This window comes from Elgaria multicarinata, chromosome 8, assembly GCF_023053635.1.
Source record: "Elgaria multicarinata webbii isolate HBS135686 ecotype San Diego chromosome 8, rElgMul1.1.pri, whole genome shotgun sequence".
NCBI classification, from domain to species: Eukaryota; Metazoa; Chordata; class Lepidosauria; order Squamata; family Anguidae; genus Elgaria; species Elgaria multicarinata.
The window spans coordinates 44,905,872-44,922,563 of record NC_086178.1 but is presented as its reverse complement, the minus strand read 5'-3'; the positions used below and the strand labels follow the sequence as shown (position 1 = coordinate 44,922,563).

Here is a 16,692-nt window from a genome sequence, read left to right as displayed (position 1 = left end):
GAGGGAGCCCCTTCCCTGGCCTCCAAGGAAAAAGAAAACCTGTCTGGCTCAGGTAGGGGTTTGATTGACTTTGTTGTGTGTCTGTGATTGTGAAGAGGGAGGAAGGTGTGTGTGTGTGTGTGTGTTTGAAGTGCTGGTGCATCCTTCTTAATTCAAAGTAAAGAATATACGGCAAACTTTCCTTTGGGGTGGCAGTTCCTCACCCAAGCCTCTTAAAGTTTAAACCTTATGGAAATAAATATTTTGAGACTAGGAATGAAAAGAAGTTAACCCTGGCCTATCTGCCATGAGTTTAAACTTCTTCAGGTAGTGTGTGTTTCTTTAATAGGTGCTGAACTACATTTTAAGCTTTCTTTTATAGATTTTTGTGTGTGTGTGTGTGTGTGTGTGTGTGTGTGTGTGTGTGTGTGTGTATTTTGAATTTGAACACAGATATAGGTCTCTTAAGAAAAATCTCTGGTGTGAAGGAAGGTGAATAGTTTTGGTTATACATAGAAAATATTTTCCTTTCTCTGTGTACCTGCTTCTTATAAGCTAAAACTGCTGCTTTATGTTTGTATGAAAGGAAAACATTTTCTAAAATGTACATCCATGAATATTATACCCAAAACATTACTTCACACCAGAGAAATGGTTAAGGGACCTAGTTTTTGCTACAGCCTGGCACCCTCCAGTTGCTGTAGACTTAGATTCAGAGAATCATAGAATTCAATGCCCCTCAGTAGTTGCAGTAGTCCAGGGCATGTAGTCCTCTTCATCCTCCTCTTCATTTTATCCTCACAACGACCCTTTGAGGTAGTGTAGGCTGAGGGAAAGCCGGGAAGGGGGGCATAAGGAATTACATTTATATACCGCCCCATAGCCTGGGTGTATTTATTACATTGATATACCACCCGATAGCCAAAGCTCTGCAATAAATACCTAAATGTGTTGTTAACAATGATCTCCAGTTATTGACATAGCAAGAAAATACAAGCAAGGAAGCAACATTTGGTGATGCCTTTCATCTGGAAATTATGTGATATGTGGGTTATCAAGCAGTTATATGAAAAATGCTAGATACTCTGATCCTTGTTTTAAGTGGATTCTTTAATGTCGATATAGTAAAAATTATAAATTTTAGTGTATTTTTTTAAATAATTACACTATAGTGTCATAATTTAAATTTTTTAAATAGTGTAAATTGGGAAATTATTTAAAAAATATTTTTTTCTCCCCTGTGTGGGTTCTTTGATGTCTACTCAAGGTCCCACTACAGCTGAAGCTTTCCCCACATCCCATACATTTATATGGCTTCTTTCCTGTGTGGTCATCCATTACACAAAGCCATAAAATTCAATAAACAAAAACCCTATGGTTTACAAAACAACCTTAAAGGCTCTACAGTTTTCAACCAAACTCCAAAAAGCAGGGAAATTGGGAGTTAAGGCTCATAGGCCTATAACGCCACATCCTCCCTAAGGAGGCAGAAAGTGCCAGTGAAATTCTCATTCTCCCAAAGCAGATATAAACCATGAGGACAGGATGGAGAATAGGATATGCAGAGGTGACTGTGGGGTTGTGGAAAACTGATGACGAACAACTTTGGACAACCTACTAATCTTTTTTTGTTTATTTATTTATTTATTACATTTCTATACCGCCCAATAGCCGGAGCTCTCTGGCCGGTTTAGAGCAGCCCTTCCCCAACCTGGTGCCCTCCAAAGGTGTTGGACTACAACCCCCATCATTGCAAGTGAGTATGTCCCATGGACAGGAATGCTGCGACTTGTACTCTCAAACATGTGGAGAGGTGACTGTGGGGTTCTGGAAAACTGATTGGGGAATGCTGTTCTAGAGCAAGGGCAGGCAAAATGTAGATCTATAGATGTTTTGGCATTCAACTCATAAAAGTCTCTGTCAGCATGGACAGTGATCAAGAATGCTGCGAATGCTGTGACCGCAGAGGATTTTTCTTACGTGTTCAGCAGTTTGAGATCAAAGGCAGAGCTACCACTTAATAGATTCATGTGTAAGGAAGGATTATTTTAAAAACTATTGATGAAAATGATTTTTGTCCTCACCATAACATGGGAGTTGCAGCGCAGCACATCTGGAAAGTACCAGGCTGGAGAAGGATGGTTTATACTTGGATCCTGTACATGTCTTCTCAGAAGCCAGTGCCACTGATAGAGAAGTGGGTGGCCCTAAGTTGTTCGTCATCAGTTTTCCACAACCCCACAGTTATTATTATTATTATTATTTATTTATATAGCACCATCAATGTACATGGTGCTGTACAGAGTAAAACAGTAAATAGCAAGGCCCTGCCGTCACCTCTGCATATCCTATTCTCCATCCTGTCCTCATGGTTTATATCTGCTTTGGGAGAATGAGAATGCCACTGGCGCTTTCTGCCTCCTTAGGGAGGATGTGGCATTATAGGCCTGTGAGCCTTAACTCCCAATTTCCCTGCTTTTTGGAGTTTGGTTGAAAACTATAGAGCCTTTAACGTTGTTTTGTAAACCATAGTTTTTTTGTTTATTGAATCTATATGAAGGGCTGCCCAGTCCAAATCCAGCTTAGCGTCCCTCTTCAAATAGAGGACTGTCTTCTGACAGCTCTTAAAATATAGGACTGTAAAATTGGATAACTGGCCACGTTAGATCATTAGTTCCATGTGTGAAAGTGGGGTGCAGGTATTATCTGATGACACCTGGAAAAGTCTGACATAGGTATATATTATTGAATTCAAAAGAACAATTGCTGACCTGTCCTAAACCCTTCCTTTCATAGGCTGTGATGCCAATGGCAGTACAGAAAAACAAACAGCAGTTGTTGTTTTTAAAAAAGTTAGAATAAAAAATATTTCAGCACAAATACATATGCTCCTTCAGACCTGCCAGAAATCTCTTGGGTGTCTGAAAATAGCTTTTAAAAGAGTAGGTATTCTTGTATAGGGACTCCTTAAAGAGGCAATTGAATGACCTCTTCAGCTGTTACATTCCTGAATGGGACTATATGAATGTCACTCATGATCTATAGTTGACATTTTGGTCATGTTGAGGTCAGTGATAATGCTTCTATTGGATTCACTTGTATCTTTGCAATAGTCTCTTTGGAATTACAGTAAAGTGAATGTTTTTCTATCAAATTGGACCTTCTTGCTTTTGCTGATATTTCTGCTAAGGGCTTCTAATGTTTTAGAATTAATTACTAATTGGGTTCAGTATATTAACACAGTGACAACGCTTTAGCATAAGATTTATGTATGTTTAATTTTTTAATTAGATATCATTATCAACTGAGCATTGTACTCTTCTGGAATTCTTGCTTTGGAACATTTTGTGATACATCTCAATAAAAGTTATAAATACTGTAATGCCATACACACTACATTTTACATGGCTGCAAACTGAGAAATGTTCTCTCAGTTATTTCATGTTTTTATTATTCTTAAAATGAAAATTAACTTGTACCACCATTATACATTATCCCCAGTTTTGTTTATAATGTCAGCTAAGTGAAAAATATTCAGAGGTCAACTTCATCACAATGTATACATGAGAATGTCTCTCTACAGTGAATGTCTCCCGAATTTAAGATCTGTAGAGACTTTGCTCTGGGTTCTTTCTATTTGGGAGGTAAAATGATGTTTGGAGTAGGGCCTTTTCGATAAGTATTATGGGAAACCTTTTCCAAGGAGGCCTATTTCCTTATTAAGATTTAGGTCCAACCTGCATGTTATGTGAGAGATCTGTGACTTGATCTTCTGATGGTTTTTATTTTATTTTTGTACATTAAAACTCTAGCAGAGGCACCAAATTTGAGCAGAAATGGCATTGGCAGCAGAGAATGTTGAACCCTGAACTCCCTCTCAGTTTTCCTAATCCCCATCTCTCCCCACTCTCACCCCGCAAAAATGCTGTTAGCCCCATCAAGGAAAATAAAAGTTTCAGGAGGTAGGGAGGGATTTAGACTGGGAAAACTAGAAGCAGGTGGAGAAAGATGTCATTAATAGCACAATCCTATGCATACTTTATCAGAACAAATCCCACAGTTTTGGAATGGGGACTTACTCCCATGTAACGATGCATAAGACTGCAGCCTAAGGGTGCAATAATCCTATGCATGTTTAGACGTTTAAAATCTTATAACACCCGGCATTCCTCAGCCAGTCATGGTGGCTGGTGAATGCTGTGAGCTGTAGGACATTTTTCTGTCTAAACATATGTAAGATTGTGCCCTAAGTCTCAAAAGACTCAAGCAGGTGTCTTCTGCAATCCTGTTATCTCAGATCTTTTAAACAGGGATGCCAAATCACCTTCTCCATTAGGATTATAGGATAACAGTTCTGTACACACTGGGGAATAAAAGTTGACATTCATGAAACTACTTGGACTTGACAGATACAGATCTGGTTATAGCACTCTTGATATTTGCTACCATTTTAAGCACATTCATCTGTTTAAGAATCTGGTGAAGTGTGCTGACATTATCCCTAGTGTACATGCAGGAAAACGGCAATCCATTGGAATGAGGACACATTCAAAATCCAGCCAGGAAGAGCTCTGCCAAGAACAATTGCCCTCAACATCATGGGTTGGGTCCGCCTAAGACGGACCTTAGGAGAGAAATGGCTTCTTGCTGAAGGCCCTTGATGTAGCCCCATTATTTAAGGTAAAGTAAGTCTGGTTTTGGCTAGTAGTTGTAATTATCCCCTGCGTACGCTTTCTGTGTTATGTGCTTAAATGTAGCGTTCAAACCATATATCAAACCTTACAGCTAGCTGACAATTAAACATTCTGTGCATAATTATATACACGCAAAAATGTACATTCACACAATTCAGGTTTCATCAGCTTTAATCTGAGCTTCCTTATTATGATGATATTCATTTGGATGATCTCTTTTAAAAAAAAAATCACATATGCAACAGAAGCCACTACAGAACTCCAATTAGACATGTGCCGATATTGGCAGAGTGTCTCTTGTAGGTGTTAAGGAAGAACAAGGTATTTGTGCTCTAGCAGCAGCTATAGGTTTGGCAGCAGGTCCATCCATGCTATTCAACCACCTTGGTCTCCGTGGTTAGACTCATCACTGTACCTTCTTAAATACTTGCTTACACTTGACACCACAAGCTCTTATTTCCTGAAAAAGAAAGTTGCGTTCTTAGATGATACTTCTTCAAACATTTTGTTTCTCAGACAGAAACTTTGACATTTGCCTTAAAATCAAATAGCAGACAGAGCTAGGCTATTCTATGAGACTGTCCCCGCTCAGTCATAGAAGCTCATTGGATGTCCTTGGGCCATTTCTTATGAATATAAAATGTGTGTACATATAGATATGGTGGTGAGACCCAAATAAACTAATGCACACCCTGGAAGAAATGTAGGAGATGAAATGTAGAATTATTATTTTATTTTTTTAAAAAAAACCTCTTATAAGGGGATCATTTGTACTAATTCAGACCTTATGGATTATGTGTGCTGGTCTTCATTTCTTTGAATAGTATTTTTAATCTTTTATTTTTAACAGGATTTACAAATATGATATCATCATGTTTTAATATCCTATTCATCTATATCTACTCATTAGGCTTACATCTGTGTTGCAGTTTGTTCTATTGCAGCATTATTATAAATGAACACCAATGAACAGACAAGTCCTTTCCATACACAAGTTTTTGAATGGCTTGTTTGTTCTATGTTTCTGTAACTAAAGATATCTGCTAATAAATGGCATTTACTTGAAATTTGTTTACTTTGGAGGCATTCCATATGGATAAAGAGGGAAAGAAACCTCCACCCTCAGGTGGTGGCCTCAGTGGTGCACAATGCTGAGGGTGGGTGGAGGGAAGAGCATGGGTATGGGATTGTATGACAGATCACTGCTCATACAAGGTGAGGCTTGGCTAGAAAGCTGAGTCTTGCTGCCTAGCTAGTGTTCAAGACATTGATTGGATAAGGCAGGAGCAGAATGAAGAAGAGATTGCCAACCCTGGGTTAGACAACGGAGGAGAAACATGGGCTAAATTTTAGTTTCCAACTATCCCAGCATATGAGTACATCAAACCAGAGCAGGTACCAGATGCCAGGTCTGCTGGGTGTTTTGCATGGAAGGAGCAGCATTACACAGGAAGCACTACGAAGTCCAGGGAGTGACATACAGATCTGATCACACAAAACTGCTTGCAAGATAAAAACCAACTTTGACTTCACACACTGTGTTTTGTATATGAATAGAAACACTAGAATACAAAACAGGTCCCTCACCCCATCGGCCGTTAGGGTGCAAACATTTAAGATTTAAGGCATACGAACATAAGAAGAGCAATGCTGGATCAGACCAAAAGGTTTTACCCTTGAAGGCCACCAAAAATAATGTCAAATAAAAATCATTAAATTAATAAAGGCTAATCTAGTTCAGCATTCTGTTCACACAGTGGCGAACCAGCTGCCAATGGGAAGCCCACAAACGGGACATGAGTGAAATAGCATCCTCTTGCTTGTGTTCCCTAGCAACTGGTATACAGAGGAATATTGCCTCTGACACTGGAGGTAAAACACAGTCATCATGATCAGTAGCTAATGATAGACTTACCCTCCATGAATTTGTCTAATACCCTTTTAAAGCCATCCATGTTAGTTGGCACTGCTACATCTTTTGATAATTTCCCATGTGCCGTGTTAAAATGTGCAGAAGCCAGGCCAAGTTCTTTGGAGAAAGCACCACATACTAATACTCTGGTAGGTCACCAGGTGTTCTTGCCCAAATACAAAGTTGACATGAGAAGCTAGCCTTAGACCTCACCCCAACTTTCCAAAGACAATTCATTCTACTCAAAAGTTTTATATTCAGCATATACATTTCAAACTTCTTTAGACCAAAAAAGAAGATCACACACACACACTTTGGAGATATTCTAAGAACTCCCCACAGACCTTCAACTTCAGTAGTCAATCGTTAGGATGATATTGACACAAAAAGGCACTTGAGATGTCTTTGATCTAACAGAAAAGATCAAACCTGGATTTCTAAAGAAGAAACTTTTGGACAAAGGTAGCAAATATTTTAAAGAAATAAATGACCTGGATGCTATGAACATAATTTACTCAGTCTAAAGGAGAGCTTTTGATATCACTTCTCAGAAAAGATTAATCTTGTTGAGGAAAATCCATTCCTGAGGTGAATGACCTAAATGGGGTAAGTGATCTGAATGGAACTGGAACGGGGAAGAAAGAAGCACCTTTAGATTTCAAAAGGTACCAAAAAGTGGGCCAGACTGAATGGAATATTGGTTCAACAAATGAAGAAATACCAGGACACATTTTGTTCATTTCTGTGTCAATGAATCTGGTTAAAGAGTCAATGCAGCAGGAATATGTGATCTTACAATGAGAAATAAAAACACAGAAGAGGCCATTTATTAAATAATAAATTCAGAAGAAGCTGAAAAACAGTCAAGCTTTGACAACTATGGAGAAATAAGGCGGTAAGGGAATTAACATAAGAAAGATGTGTGTTTTAATTATCTAGAAAATGCTGACTTGGAAAACGAGCTGCCTGGAAATAATTGCGAATAAACCTGTAAAGCTTATGGCCGATTGCTTAATAGACGTTGTAAAAGGATTAATTAATTAACATTTGAGATATTGTCTGACTTTCAATAGAACCATAAAATTATTATTGAAGCATCATGGAATATTTTTTATGGCAACTAGATGCCCTACACATCAAAAGACTCTCAAAGATAAAAAAATGTGAAGATCAGCTATTTAAATATATAAATAGGACAACATCTGTAATGTGGGTGGGGAGGAAAGGGAAGATGAATGAAGATTCTAGAAGCAGGTTAGGAAAATTGATAATGCAAGCCTTATTAAAATACAACTGAGCATTTAAAAAACTTTGGAAATATTCTTCATATCACACATATACACACACACCAGATGTGCAAGTTTGCCCAAAAGGGATGTGAATCAAATGGGGCTTTGGTCCATAACTAGCTTTCTTAGAAGCCTCAGCTTGGAGGGCCGCATTCAACCCCACCCCTCCAAATGCATATATGTCCCATATATGTCTCTAGCGGCTCATTCTTTAGGGTCTCATTTTGAGGTTGTAGTGCTGATTGGGAGAAACCATCTACGATAGCCAATGTGAAACAGGCCTCCATAAGGAAGTGCAGCACTATCTTACAAACAACTGGAGAGATGAAACTATTCCCCTCCCTCCACACAAACTTTTTATTTAGGGACCACTTTTACAATAGCTCAGCTTGAGGTCACAAGGTTAGCGCTGTGTAGTAATAATGACACAGAAGTGGTAAGGCTTCAATAGAATAAGCAAATGAACACACACATGCAATCACACATTTGCCAAGGGAAATTCTTTTACGTGTGAATTCTGCACTAATTTGCAAGAAGAAATGTCACCATTTTAGGATGTTTTTAGAATGTTTTAGGATGTTTTAACAATGTATATTATGTTTTAAGTCAGTTTTATGTATTTTATATTTACTGTTATTCCCCACCTCAATCAAAATGGAGAGGAGGGTAAGAAATATTATTATTATTATTATTATTATTATTATTATTATTATTACTCCATTTCTTAATGTGCAAAATTGCATCCAATTTATTATCATTATCATCATTTTCATAATACTTTAAAGTATAAATCAGACAATATGTTAACTGTGTGTATCCATTTAATATATCCTGGTGTATGTTTTTAATGAACAGCTGTAGGAAGGCCTGATCAAGGTCTAGATTGTGGCACAAAGGGAAAGGTAGTAAAATGCATCGTATTCATGATGAAAATGAGATTGCTCTTCACCTCAAGTGAGAAGTTGCCATTGGCACAATAATGATCATAAATATCAACTAGTTTGGTGCTAAGGGCGAGATAGGGCAAAACAATCCTATGCGGGTACTAGGGAAGATCTGCTTAGAGCCACCCATAGCATCCCAAACACTGCTAGAGTACAAGCAGCCAGGTCAGGAGGTAGTGGTGGGCATGCAGTTTTTCACAAGTTTTTCTCCCAGCCACTTTTGCTTTTGTTTTGAAAATCCTTCTCATGAAATCCATGTTACTGGGCTCTCATGGGGGAACGGAGTGGTTTCAGAAATGGTGGTTCCAAAACTCTCCAACCCCTGGATTGTCCCATTTCAGGGCCTACCACTGGCTACTGCTCCCAGCAGTAGATTTACACAGTTGGTGCTCTGTGGATATAATTGGGGCTTCCTGGGCAGATGCCCCACCACTACGACCACTAGCGGTCCCCTCTGCTCTGTTCTAAAATACTTCAGATAGCAGATCTGGGAGTTAGGATTGTATTCTTAAACTCACTTACTTGGATGAAAAATCCATTGAAATTATTAGGAGCTACTTCCAAGTAAATGTATCTAATCCTAAGAAATCTAGGACACTAGGAAATCTAGGATCTAGACTCCCCACCCCACCCCAGGACTGAACTGCTAGTGTGGATATAGTTGTCCAGATGGTGAAGTAGTTGAGTGTTACCCAGTAAGAGGTGAAGTGGGATTTAACCATAGGTCAAACCAACCCACACTATCTCCTGTTACTGCCCTTCACCCTAGCATCTTTGAGGGCATTTTAAGTTGGAAAGTTTCATCTTTCTCCACCACCCCAAGGGTTAGTGTCTCATCTGGATGTTTACCAAGTTAGCATCCTAAACAAATGGCAAAATGCATTTAGTAGGCAGTAAGTTCTCGGAGATGGGTTTGTAGCCTCTTGTGAAGAAAGGGCTATAAACAACTACTTGAAGAAGTAATAAACTTTATTAGGTGCTAGTACCTAGGAAAGTCAGAAATAATGGTTAGAAAGAAAATGATACTTTCAAAACTGAATTGCTCACTTTCGTTTCCCAAGCTATAAATTATTCTAGCCTTAAAGGTAAAGGAAGGGGGGAGCTTCTCCCCCTCCCTCTCACGAATGACCTATGGGGTTGGGTTGCAAAAATCTCCATTCACACAGTTTATATCACAGCATGTGTCAAGGACACTTCTATTATATGCTTTCTCTTATGTAAACTGATGGAATCAATATGCTGGGGTAGTGGTGCTAAGGACTGCTAATATCAAGATTTCACAAATTTGGAACACCATTGTTTATGAAAGGGGCATGCAAAACTGATGGTGTTGCATGAGATTATAGCTTGAGAAGTAAATCAAACACAACATCAGTGCTTAATTACTCCACAGTTAGCCAATGTAATGTGCAAGCAAGCTGTGGATTATTGCATTTAGCCATATGAACAAATAAAGGGAAGGGGGTAAAAGAAGGCACAATTATCTTTAAAACATCACATGTCCTTACCAAGTGCATTTCATCTCCTTCAATCCACTGGGTCCAGCCACGGCCTTCTTTTTCTCCTTTCTGCACACAAAGAAGTTTATCTCCATCCCACGTCACAGAGGTCTAATAAAAAAACAAAACCCAGGAACATTAAAGGGTAAGATATCCTTTTAGTTAAAGTACCATTATAAGACTCAAAATCCTTTTGTTTGTAAAAATGACATTTAGGGCACAATCCTACTGTGATGACTATAAGGACTCCGAGGCTGATGGTCATCCTATGAAGGGTGGGAGAAGCGGCTGAGGTGATCTTCGCCTCCCTGTCCTTCTGCCCTTCGTTTTCACTAGATGGGCTTTTTTGCCCATCTAGCAAAAGCACCTCAGGACAGCTTGTATCCTTGCCTCTCCAGTCTCCGCCCCTCCCCACATTGTTCATATAATGTACTCTTATTTATTTATTTATTTATTTATTTATTTATTTATTTATTACAGCACCATGTGCATTGATGGTGCTATATAAATAAATAATAATAATAATAATTTATGCACTTTTATCCTGCCCTTTAGCCAAAAAGGCTCTCAAAGCAGAGCCTTTACAAAAACATTTCTTAAGACAGTCCCTGCCCACAGGCTTACAATCTAAAAAACATGACACAAAAGGAAAGGGGATTGTGAGGGAGGTGGGGGGGAAAGATGGTTGTTAAGATGGCTGTGTGAATCCAAGCCTGATTCCAAAATTTTAAGCATGGAGGGGACACAGGGATGTGTGTGTGTCATCCCTGTTCCTTCACCTCCCTGTGTTGTTAGGGAAATTCTGTTTAGCTGGATGCAGTTACAGTGCACAATCAGGTTTCTGATCAGGTTTCTGTTCAGTCAAATGCCTTTACATTTTCTCTTTAGATTTTCGCCATCAATACAGGGAGGCAAGAGATGAAGGGGGCAGATAGGGCACAAACATGTCCTTTTCGCCTCTCCATGCTTAAGATTTCCAAATGCCTGAATAGTGTTATTGTCTACATGCATTCATACCTGCTATATATACCTGTTACATACACATAGGTACTAAAATCCTACTTAATCCAGGATACATATAATGCGTACAGATGAAGCATCTAGTTGTGCAAACTGATGAATGCATATTCACTTTAGGGATTATATTCAACTATCTCTGTACACATGTACAGTTATCCTTTTAATTAGAAACAACCAGGGATCAAATTCAAAATTTATTGCATGCACAGTTTGTACTCTACCACCTTTTCCAACAGGACAGAGGGCTCCTAGCGCTACCAATTAGCAAACACTGTGCAACTATTTCAACTTTTTCATGGTAAGAAAAAGGATGGGAAAACTGGTGGGGAAGATACAAGCAGAAGACAACAATGTCTGGAACCACCACCACCCCTGTAAAATTCTGTGAATGAAGCAGGGCAACGACAATCATCTGGGACCATCTTCAGCAGAAAATCCACAACTAACAAATCAAACCATGAAAATCAAATGACCAACATTTTAGGCTTATACCTCATTAGTAAAACCAATTGATCCCTTCTGCCCCCATCTGGTATCCTAACTATGGGCCTGATAAAAGATATGAAGAGAAAGAGCCAATCACAAGGAGGTTACTGTTGAGCAGTTAAGTGCTATGGGGTGAAGGAAGAGTGAGGACCTAGTTCCACTGAAGACAGTGGAAGTACAGGGACTTTAAGCCAAGAAGGGGCCAGAAAAGTTGTGCCTGCCCAACGCTTAAATGAACAGCAAAACACCACGTGATCACTCCTTGCTGCCGATTCTGTTACCAAGGTACAAGAAGTCTTTCTACCAGTAGGGGGAAACCCTCATTCAGCATTTTCAGTTTTTTACTACAGTGCCAACTGACCTTGGGAAAATGCAATGATTTTTTTATGGTTCTGTTCTACCAATCTTTCTTTTAAGTGATTTAGCATGGTTTCAGAAAGACAGGAGGCAAGGGACACGTTGACCTAGCATTCCCATAATCTATGATTTCCAGTAACCCATTTTGTCATCTGTTGGAAGCATGAATGCACACTTGTTAGAGTGGAGTATGGGATTGTGTGTGTGTGTGTGTGTGTGTGTGAATATATGTCCACTTTTCCAGACAGCTCAAACAGGATAGAATATCATACCAATGACCACAAGAGCAATGTTGTCAAGTTCCATGCTAAACAATTGTCATTCATTTCAGTGGGGCCTCCAGACAGGGCTCCTGCACAAGCACTGGCATCATAGCAACAGTGGCTTATAGGATATGACTAATGTCCCCTTGCCCTCCCCAAAGCAAAGAAATTGTTCTCTAGACCAACCAAATCCTGAATATGTATATGTAGGAGTATATATTATGTACCCATTCCAGTTGGCTGGATAGTTCAAATCAACATAAGAACATAAGAAGATAAAGAGCCATGCTGGATCAGACCACGAGTCCATCTAGTCCAGCATTCTGTTCACACGTTGGCCAACCACCTATCTGTATATAAGAATCACCATTCTCTGCTTCTTTAAGGGCTGGCAGGTCACCAAATGACAATAACAAGAGAAGATATGTGGGTCAAATACTCTTTTCTATTAAAGCTATGTAACTTTCTGTCAAGCTCATGTCTGGACCTGGAAGAAGCCCCTGTCGTTCTCTGGCTTATGCTTCTCCAGCCCCCAAGGCTCCCTTGCCTAGCTACTTCCTTTCTACCAGCAGCTCATAGCCTTTCCTCTCCTGCACCATCCCTAGGCCTAGTCCCTCACAGAGGGGCTGTAGCAGAGTGGTACAGCACATGTGCTTTGCATGCAGAAAGTCCCAAGTTCAATCCCGCAAATCTCCACTTAATGAGATCAAGAAGCAGGTAATTTGGAATATTTTTCTTTGGCTGAGAAGCCAGTGCCACTCAGAGTCAACAATACTGGGTTAGAGGGGGAAACAAGACTCTCATGGTATAAGGTAGATTCCTAGTTCCCTGGGAGGGTTTCCCCCAGCCTTTACCTTTCTTGACCCTTCTTTCTTCAGCATCCTTTTTTCAACTCATTCCGTCACGCTTCTTTTGGTCGCTGTAGCCCTATGTAAGCGTTCGCTAGAACAGGTGAAGAGTAGGAGTGGGGATGTATATGCAAGCCCTACCCCAAGTTTCCCATTCACATGGACTCCTCTTCAGACCTTTGAACATTCAGAGCCAAGGGGCATGTCTACACCATATGGTGTAGAAGGAGGGAGGTGGGTCGATCCCAGACTTACCTGCTTCCGGGATCATCCCAGGGTGTCTATACGCAGCGCGCTATGTCCCGGGAGGAAGAGGACATCATGCCCGCCATTTTGTTTTTATGAGCAGGAGCACTCCATTGCAAAAGGTACTTTAAAAACAAAACAAAAAAAACTCCTGCTCCCCCCACCCCTGATGGGCACAGAGCTCCTGAGGAAGTCTGTGCCCAGTTCTTTTTACTCACAAGGAGCTGGGACAGCCACCCACATGTTCCGCAGTCTCAGGATCATCCCAGGACCACGGGAAAAACTGGGGTGGAAAGTGTAGGGCAATATCCCAGGGAAATGCAGGGATCATCCCTTCCTGCTCACGGGATCCTCTGTGCGTCATGTGGACACACAGGGACGATCCCCGGGATATCGCCCCGTGTAGACATGTCCAAGTTCTGAAGAAGGTTTCTAAGTGCATTTTGCTGGACCCACATGGCTGCCCCCTCAACTGGAACCCTTGCCTTATCAGGGTTCCCAGTCCCAGAGAGGATTTTAAGCCTCTCAAATATGCCTGAAAACCCTCTTCAAACATTTGTGCCAATGCACACAAGGACACTGGAGGTAGGACGTGCATGAACACACCTAGCCCCTACTCGCTTTTAACCCTTGCATGTTCAGGCCTGGATGGGGTTCCTGTCACCGATTCAACCTTGGTGTTTACCTGGCACTCCTGCCAACAGCTACAATATTTAGGGTTTGGGATGCTCAGGAATATCATAGGTCATTATTAAAGCACTGATATTGCAATTAGTACGGATTGATTTACTTCTTATATTACGAATGATTTTCCCTCCAGCAAAAATTAGTGCTTAGTGCTCATTTGGGAAATCTGTTCTTTGAGCAATGATTTGTGTACACCATCCTATTTCTAATGCCCCCTTTGATACTGCTTTTGAAAAAGAAGATAAAAAACCTCTAATAGTCATAAATTGTGTGTCCCCCCTCCCCATTTTTCTAAAAGGTGTGTGTGGGGTTTTATGGATAAAATGTATTTGGGGCATATACTAGATACAAAACAAAAAAGAGACAAAACATTGTTACATGATAATGGACATTTTTACTGGGTAAAGTGAAAAAAGGTCTTATCTTTGGAACACCATACCTTGAGCTGTTTTCTATGATGCACAAAAGATTAAGGATGTAATGGTATTTTTATCTGCTCATACCCATAGCTCTATTCAGATGTTAAGCCCAAATAGGTTATGTAAACATATGTAAGGGGGTTGGGTCCCTTCTCACTGGCCCTGCTCTCTCAGTTGAGGAGTACAGTGTGAAGGTGGATTCTACCTGCATTCATTTGAATGTGAATAGAACTCTCTGCACAATAGGGAACCAACCTGTATTAGAGACCATGCCATACATGGTCAGGTTGGGCCCCATGCATATGGGACTTTGGGATTGGGCCAAAGGCCATGGCCCCATGCCCTTTACACTTTTGCATACCCTGTTTGGGCTTGATATGCGTATTATTATGTGATATTAAAAACCACTGGTGCCATTAAATGTCTGTTTGCCACTACAAGATCTGCATGGAAACAGTAATTAGAAAACATTTATGTGCTGGCTGCTAGAAAATATTGGCTTTCCAATGGCAACTTGTAAATCTGTGTTGAGTTTCTCATATGGATTGTGACCCACAGCAAATTCCTATGCAAGTAAGTCCCACTGAGTTTGGTGGGATTTACTCCCAGATAAGTGTCCCAGACCGTTTGAAAGAGGCGGTAGGGAGACCACTCCTGAAGAAAACTTCCTTGGACCCGGAAAATCTTAGTAATTATAGGCCGGTAGCAAATGTTCCATTCCTGGGCAAGGTCCTTGAGCGGGTGGTGGCGGGACAGCTCCAGACACTTTTGGATGAGACTGATTATCTGCATCCATTTCAAGCCTGGTTTTGGCACTGAAACAGCCTTGGTCGCCCTGTATGATGACCTATGTCGGGAGAAAGACAGGGGGAGTGTAACTCTGTTGATTCTCCTGGATCTCTCAGCGGCTTTCGATACCATCGACCATGGTATCCTTCTGGAACGTCTGGCTGAGCTGGGAGTGGGGGGGCACTGCATTGCAGTGGTTCCGCTCCTACTTAGCAGGACGGCTCCAGAAGGTGGTGCTTGGGGGACATTGCTCGGCCCCGTGGACTCTTCGGTATGGGGTTCCTCAGGGGTCGGTCTTGTCCCCCATGCTGTTTAACATGTACATGAAACCGTTGGGTGCGGTCATCCGGAGTTTTGGAGTGCGCTGTCATCAGTACGCTGACGACACACAGCTCTACTGCTCCTTTTCAGCTTCATAAGGTGTGGCTGTGGATGTGCTGAACAGGTGCTTGGCTGCGACAATGGACTGGATGAGGGCTAATAAACTGAAACTCAATCCAGACAAGACTGAGATGCTGCTGGTGGGTGGTTCCTCTGATCGGATGGGGGGTGTTCAACCGGTTCTGGATGGGGTTGCACTCCCCCTGGAGGAGAAGGTTCGTAGCTTGGGGGTTCTCCTAGAACCATCTTTGTCACTTGAGGCACAGGTGGCCTCGGTGGCACGGAGTGCCTTCTACCAACTTCGGTTGGTGGCCCAGCTACGCCCCTATCTGGACAGGGATAACCTAGCTTCAGTTGTTCATACTTTGGTAACTTCCAAATTAGATTACTGCAACGCCCTCTACATGGGGCAGCCTTTGAAGACGGTCCGGAAACTGCAGCTTGTGCAAAATGCGGCGGCCAGATTGATAGCTGGAACAGGAAGATTTGAGCATATAACACCAATTCTGGCCCGCTTGCATTGGCTACCTATATGTTTCCAAGCCCAATTCAAGGTGCTGGTTTTAACCTATAAAGCCCTACATGGCTTGGGACCACAATACCTGATGGAACGCCTCTCCCGACATGAACCTACCCGTACACTGCGCTCAACATCTAAGGTCCTCCTCCGAGTGCCTACTCCGAGGGAAGCTCGGAGGATGGCAACAAGGGAGAGGGCCTTCTCAGTGGTTGCCCCCCGACTGTGGAATGATCTTCCCGATAAGGCTCGCCTGGCGCCAACGTTGTTATCTTTTCGGCGCCAGGTCAAGACCTTTCTCTTCTCCCAGGCATTTTAACAGCATTTAATAACGTTAAGTTTGTTTTAATGGACCCCAGAAT

At 41.2% G+C, this 16,692-nt stretch overlaps 1 protein-coding gene across 3 annotated transcripts in view; it reads right to left on the bottom strand.

The window, feature by feature from the left end:
* Positions 1–4,842: 4,842 nt before the first annotated feature.
* The window catches only part of LOC134402633 (retinol-binding protein 1), a 97,323-nt gene continuing 85,473 nt past the window's right edge, over positions 4,843–16,692 (bottom strand). For all 3 annotated transcript variants that reach the window (XM_063132236.1, XM_063132235.1, XM_063132237.1), the window contains 2 exons: positions 10,327–10,428; positions 4,843–5,133 (listed from right to left, as the gene is read on the bottom strand). In XM_063132236.1, the coding sequence (XP_062988306.1) occupies positions 5,080–5,133; positions 10,327–10,428 (156 nt within the window). In that variant the 3' untranslated portion in view covers positions 4,843–5,079. The remainder of the gene's footprint in view (positions 5,134–10,326; positions 10,429–16,692) is intronic.